Source organism: Sinocyclocheilus anshuiensis, unplaced genomic scaffold (genome assembly GCF_001515605.1).
Source record: "Sinocyclocheilus anshuiensis isolate Anshui unplaced genomic scaffold, SAMN03320099.WGS_v1.1 scaffold785, whole genome shotgun sequence".
NCBI lineage: Eukaryota > Metazoa > Chordata > Actinopteri > Cypriniformes > Cyprinidae > Sinocyclocheilus > Sinocyclocheilus anshuiensis.
In genome coordinates, this window is record NW_015536502.1 from 324,333 (window position 1) to 331,416 (window position 7,084).

General features: G+C 39.8%; 1 protein-coding gene across 1 annotated transcript in view; it reads right to left on the reverse strand.

Annotated features, from left to right (window-relative positions):
- Positions 1 to 7,084, reverse strand: part of LOC107690048 (kelch-like ECH-associated protein 1) — an 18,291-nt gene that overhangs the window by 8,246 nt on the left and 2,961 nt on the right. Inside the window, exons 2-3 of the mRNA XM_016488280.1 lie at positions 3,032 to 3,595; positions 1,242 to 1,598 (exon numbers count right to left, since the gene is read on the reverse strand). Of these exons, the coding sequence (XP_016343766.1) occupies positions 1,242 to 1,598; positions 3,032 to 3,241 (567 nt within the window). The 5' untranslated portion in view covers positions 3,242 to 3,595. The remainder of the gene's footprint in view (positions 1 to 1,241; positions 1,599 to 3,031; positions 3,596 to 7,084) is intronic.

The following is a 7,084-nucleotide window of genomic DNA, read 5'->3' on the forward strand; positions in this document are numbered from 1 at the left end:
CACACACACACACAGGTATGATTGCCACAGATAGCATTTGTATCAAATTTGGCAACTGAAATCAGTCACAAATGCAGAACACGTTTGAGATAGACCTAATGCATGCACATGCACACACTTCTGCATATTGCTGTTGGTTTTATTTACATTTTTAATTTCTTCCACATTCTAAAGTTATTTTATTTTTTTTTTTTTTACACTTGGTTCATTAAAATCAATAATATGCAACTACAATCTGACTCTAAGTCTTGTCCTTTAGGTGTGTCTTATGTGGCATTTTTCTGTCAGATTTCTGTGGCATTTTTTGAAAACAGACATTTCAAACTGCATCAAAAACTACAAAACATTATACCATTTGAAAGAATATTTATTTTTAATGTCTTTTCTAATGTTTATATATACATAAATTCACAAAATGTATCACAAAAGTTGTGATAGAAGCAGTTGGCCACATCCAGTAAAATTAATGGCTCTCTATGGCCCTCTGCTGGTCAAAACAATTTCTTTCCTAAACTGTAATCCTTTTAGGTTTATTTCTAACCAGCAGATGGCAGAATTCTACACCTAACACCTAGATCAATATCCAGAAGCAACTTAAATTAAATCCTTTAAGTGATTTTTTCATAAAAAATTAATTTCACATGCAAGCTAATGGTGTAGTTGAGGAATTTTGTGGTAAATAGGTACAAAAGTACTTCATAGCTCCCAAAACACAGCATTAATGTATAGATGAGAAGTAAACAAAAAAAATGATATATTATTTGTATGATTAAAAATATATAGTATATATATATATATATATATATAATAAAGTATATATTTTTCACAATTACTCTTTCAATGTTTGGGGTCATATTGACCCCAAGGGACTTAAGTGTAAACAGGAAATGAGGGACGATTGAGGGTTAAGAAGGAAGAAAGAAAATAATGCAGGTTGTAGTGACATGAAGGTGAGCAAATGATGATAAAATTAATAGTTTTGGGGGAACTTTTTCTGTAATGCCTGATTCATTTGACAGCTGGATAATTTATACGAATCAATATCCATCTGCAAGACAGACCTGAGTTCCATTGACAAATCAATTAGCTACACAGTGCCGTTCTCTATAGCCTTCATTCATTCAAAGACTAACTGCTGCAGGTCAATGGCTCAGTACAGTTACTTAAGAGAGCACAGCAGTTGGCAACTATCGATCGCTGCTAACTGGCACTTCGGTGAACGGAGTCCACAGGGCACGCACCTCATTGAAGTGAGTGTTGATATACTCTCTTGTGCGAAGATGCAGCTCGGTGCAGCCGATCTCTTCTGCAAATCTCGAGATACCTATGACATTTGACGGCTCCAGGTTCTTTGTGAGGAAATCGCAGCACGCTTTGGCCACCTCTTCCATCTGATAGCGCATTGCGGTCAAGAGGACGTGAAGAACGCACTTCTCGCCCACTGTTATATGGGAGGTGTAGGCAAAGTCAATGAGGCGGCTGATGACCTGAGGACACACGTCTCGCAGGGTGACCTCCGAGGCATGGCATTCCTTGAAGTTACTGGTGAACATGGCTTTGAAGTAAGGACTGCAGGCAGCCAGCACCAGTTTATGCACCTGGGGAATGAAGACACTTGTTCATGACTGGCATAAAAAAAAGCAGGCAGGACACACCTGAAACTAAATCATGAGAGCTGTATGTGCCGTGTTCTCGTAATTACAATCAAATGCCTTAACATGTACAAACATAATTCTGCACTTGTAATGAGGACAATTTATCTTTGTGCACTGTAATTTGCAGTGCCAATAAATGGATAAATGGCATACCTGATAAATGGATAACATTACAATGGATAAATGGATAACAATTTTATACTATTTTGACTACATATATTAAAAATAAAACACTAAAACCTATAAACCTAAATGCTACACATGAATTTAGGCAACATTATAATGTAAAATATGAAGAATGCACAAACATATTTTTGAAGCTCAGACCCTTTTATAGCAATAATTTAATGCTTTTGTGTAATATTTCATTTTATAATAATGTTTGCTTTTGTACTCTGCATAAAAAATATACACTACCGTTCAGAGGTTTATGGTCAGTAAGTTGGTTGAATACTTTTATTTAGCAAGGATGCATTAAATTGATCAACACTTAAAGACATTTACATTATTACAAAATATTTCTATTTCAAATAAATCCTGTTCTTTCGAACTTAAAGACTCCTGAAAAAATGTTTCTTGAACAACAGCATATTATAATGATTTCAGAAGGATCATGTGATACTGAAGACTGGAGTAATGAATGACTGCTGAAAATTCTGTTTTACCGCCACAGGAATAAATTACATTTACAAAATATTAAAATAGTTATTTTAAATCGTAATCATATTATACAACATTACTGCTTTTACTGTATTTTTTAATAAATAAATGCAGCCTTGGTGAGTTTGAAGAGACTTCCTTCAAAAAAACAAACAAAAAAAATCTTACTAGCCTCACACTTACGAACTCTATTGTACTTGATGTTGATGTTGTTTTACATTTTTAATATCTTTTGAGTACACTAATTCACAAATATAAGTAGTTTAATCTGTTCACACTGAACTTAAATGTGTCCATAATCTATCTTTCTACAAATTGAGAAACTTTAAAGAAATAAATATTTGTTGCAAAATATTTCAAAGCTGTCGGTCATGTATGAATAATTATGAGACAGTGCATTCTCACAGGTTAAGGCCAGACAGTCTTATGAATAACTGAGATACTGATGTAGATAAGAACTGTATAGTGCATGAGACTGACTCAAACACAGTCAACCAAAATAGCCCTAAATACCTAAAAATACTGGCTGCCAACATTGTTCTCCATTATGCAGTTGTTAATTGTGAGAACATTATTTCCATTGCACTGTGGTTTCAATAAAAAAAATTTAAAAAGATTTTCTATGGCATTAATCCTTTTAAACATATTTGTCAAACATGCTATTCAAGCTTACTTGGACCTTTGCACTTTTAAGAACGGACTTCCATATCTCTTACCTTAAAATCCACTATCTTGTCTTTGTAAGTCACGTGTAGAACCACGTCACAGAGCAACTCATGATGGCGGAGCTCGTCCATGATCTGCATGGCTCTATAGGGATGACTTTCAATTGTGTAATCCAAGTAACCATGACCCTTCATGGAGGGCACCACGATGGCAGAGAAATCCTCATCTTTGATGGGCCTCTTCTTTCTTGGACATATCATTCTCTGAGACCTCGAATGTCACTGATATACATAGGAAATGGATGGCGACTGCAGCGGAACAATGTCTATATCCATCCACGTGTCATGAAGAAATACAGGCACAACTGATGATCGCTTAGGGATAGAGAGCCATGTTTCTTCTGCCTGGTTAGAAGTCCACCATACCAAATTTCTGTATCAAGCCAAGTTGGCATTGTTGAAATATTACTCCGTTGTTTCTTTTAAATCAGACAAATGCTTTTATTTGTCTTGTACAGATGAGATAAAAAGTCATTTTTACACGCGCATTAAAAAGTTAATTCTTTTTCTTCCAAAAGGTTATTGTCCTCTGAGATGGTTTGTGCTCTTTTCACCCTGTGAAAAACAGAGATACAGCATTGAGAAATGTTTTGTTTATCCCCTCAAGTGCTTTCATTGTTTACCAAATGCATAATTAAATATAGCCAAGATGATCGAGGAAGATATCTTAGATATAAAACTAAACAAACACCACATGGAACAGGCGATATACAAGGAATACAATGGCAGCATTACACAAATCCTGAAGAGGCCATTTCTACTCTAACAATGAGGACAAGAAACTGTCTTTAATTACAGTGTATGTAGACAGTTGCACAGACTTGGCTGAATCATGTTTCACTTCCCTATTCCTTGACTTAAAAAAATAAATAAGAAAACAGCCAAGCCACACCCTTATTCACAGACGCAACATGTGATTTCCTGCATAATACAGACAATACTTCGAAAACCATGCTTGTGGCACAACTGGAATAGACCTTTGTGCACACTAACATGGTTTTCAAGTGAAGGCCAAAGTCTCTGTTGGTGATCAGTCTTGATGTTGTTGTTCATCAGAGGTGATTTTTTTTCACAGGTTATGTAATGTCGTTCATCACTGCTGCTCTTATTGCACAATGCAGAGTGCTGAGGACACACTTATTTGTCTTAAAGCAGATTCCCTTTCATGGGAACTTCGAACTGCGTCCTCTAGGGGTCGCTATGGGGAACGCCTCGTCGTGACCCGTGTCTGAAGCATACATTGAAAAAACACCAACAACACGTTGGCCAGCGACAGCCATGACGTCACTACCGGTGCGACTATAGTATAAATAGGCGCCGGGAGAACACATCTTCCTCTTCTTCATCTTCACTGACTGTTTTGTTTGAAGCGTGCATTTCCGTGGTACGAGCGATCTCCATTCATTATGGCGAGCACTAGCAAAGCATTTAGAAGATGTGTGCATCCGTGTCATCGCTATTTGACACCCGATGACACACACGATCTAGGCGTTGTTTGTTTGGGTGAAGAGCACGCACGAGATGTCCTTCGGGGGGGGCAATCTGCGTGCACTGCAAGCGTTTTTCAATGAAAAAGCTCCGTTCTCGTTTGTCTCTTTTTTCGAGTAAAGACCAGCATACCAGTTATGCCAACATCGAGGCGATGCGCGAAAACGGTTATGAGAGGATGCCCCTGGTAGAAGAAACGCTAGCCAGCTATCTCACTATGGGTGAGACATCTTCTCTCAAAACTCCCTCCTTGCCATCCAAGCTCCTTCAGATTACATCTGCATCGGGAGGAAAGAAAGGGGCTTTCTTCTTGATGCCCCGGTTTTGCCCTCTGAACTTTTTGGTACCTCCGTTGAGACGGTGGTCGAGATGTTCAGGGAGGCGAAGGTGTGCTCAGCGGCCTTCAAATCCTTCATTCCACAAAGGTCCAGGTCTGAGCCCGAACAAGCCAGGGGTCCTGGCCCGTCTCGGTCTGAGGATCAGAGACGAGCACAGAAGGCTAGTGTCGCGGCTCAAGTCTTTGTACACTTTCTAAAATCCACACTGTGGTAAGTTCGCTCGCTAGTACTCTGCGTTCTTTTATAGAATCCTGTATGGTAAGAGCTACGCGCAGCAGCTTCGTGCTCTATCTGAGTGGTTCAAAACCCTGGTTTGGCCTTGGGCACCACTCCACCTATGTATCCTCTGGATACCTACTTTAACAGGGTGTTGCTACTAGGGGTCTGTTGAGACAGTTCCTTCAGCATATACAGAGCGTGGGGGGGGGGGGGGTATGTAGCCTAGGCCTTTGGCCGTAGGGAATAATGTCACTGACAGCCGTCTAACGTCCCAGGGGCAACTCCCATGGCAATATGGTAGAGTTGGTACTTAGTGCTCGCCATGGTTTCTGGCATGCACTCCCCTCAGCATGGTAGCGTGGGTATACCGTTCCCCATAGCGACCACTAGAGGACCTCTAGGTTTCTTGCCATGCTGCGGATGCAATCTTCAGACGAAGAAGTGGATGATGTGTTCTCCCGGCGCCTATTTATACTATAGTCGCACCGGTAGTGGCTGTCGCCAGCCAACGTGTTGTTGGTGTTTTTTCAATGTATGCTTCAGACACGGGTCACGACGAGGCGTTCCCTATAGCAACCCCTAGAGGACGCAGTGTCTCGTTCCCTACTCAAGGAACCATGGTTACATACATAACCTGAGACGTTTTATCACAAGACAACGCTGCCAGCCACTGCTTCTTTTGGAACTAAGAGAGCTCCTTCAGTCGTGGCCTCCATCCCTCATAAAGGCTCATTGTGTCATGCTCCCACATGCCATATTGCTAAGCTGGACTTTAAAGAGAACATTAACATGCTGAGCTGTGCACATTAGCTCCATGGCTCTGGTGGGATTAACCATTAACACACTAAGTGTCAGGTTATTTGAAAAATTATAGAACAGAAAGTGACAAGCTGGAACTTTTGTCCTGGTTAACTACCACTCTGGAAGTTGATGGAGTTAAAGGGTTAGTTCACCCAAAAATGTGAAAACAATGGCCGCCATATTGGAGGGTCGTTCCAAAAAAAAGTGCTCAAAACTGGCCACTTCAAAGGGCCCTTCGGCAATGAACGATTTCAAAGGGTACAACTGATGGACACTTCGGGGCCCCATTATCCTTTGCACAGGGAAGTTGTTTAGCGTCACAGAGTTCGACTTCGCCTATAAATGTATGTATAGTATTTTTCTATACTACTGTATTATTTTTACGAGTTAGATTTGGTACATTATTATGGTCAAAACTACATTGTACTTCAACAAAATACTTTACAGCTACCTTTATCAGTCCATTCAAATGTTTCAAATACATAGACACAATATACATAACAAATACATATTACATTACATTACATATGCAAATATACATTATATTAGGGCTGGGCGGTATGACGGTATATATCGTTACCGCGAAATAAAGTGTCTATCGTTAGAGATTTTGGTATTTTGTGTATTCCGTGGCAAACAATCAGAAAGCACCTCTCCCAGACAGCATGCGATCACAACTTTGGGACGTGCATGATGTTTTTTATAAAGTTATTAAGCGCAATAAGCAATCCGCTGCTCGCGCTGACTTACACACAGTTGAAGTGCGCACAATGAAAGCCCCTCTCAGACAACATGCGATTGTGAAAACAGAAAACAGAAATCTCTTTCGTGTTTCATTGTGCTTGAATGGTCAAATACGCACACAATTATGTCAAAATGCCCATCATGTGGAGTATTCAAGTAAACACAGTCGGTTATGAGTTAAATAAACTAAAACAATTGTTTGTTTCAGTATATTGTAGGGCTGCACGATAAATTGCATGCGATATTTAACGCGCATCTTATCAGTAAAGCCGGTTCTGTAATCAGCGGTAAATCTCCATCACGTGTGTGCTTTCACATTGAGCAGCATTAACTACACAGAGCCGTTGTTCACTGACGAGCTGCGCAAAACCACGTTCATATTCGCGCGATTTTTTGCGCAGCTCGTCAGTGAACAAAGGCTCTGTGTAGTTAATGCTGCTCAATGTGAAAGCAC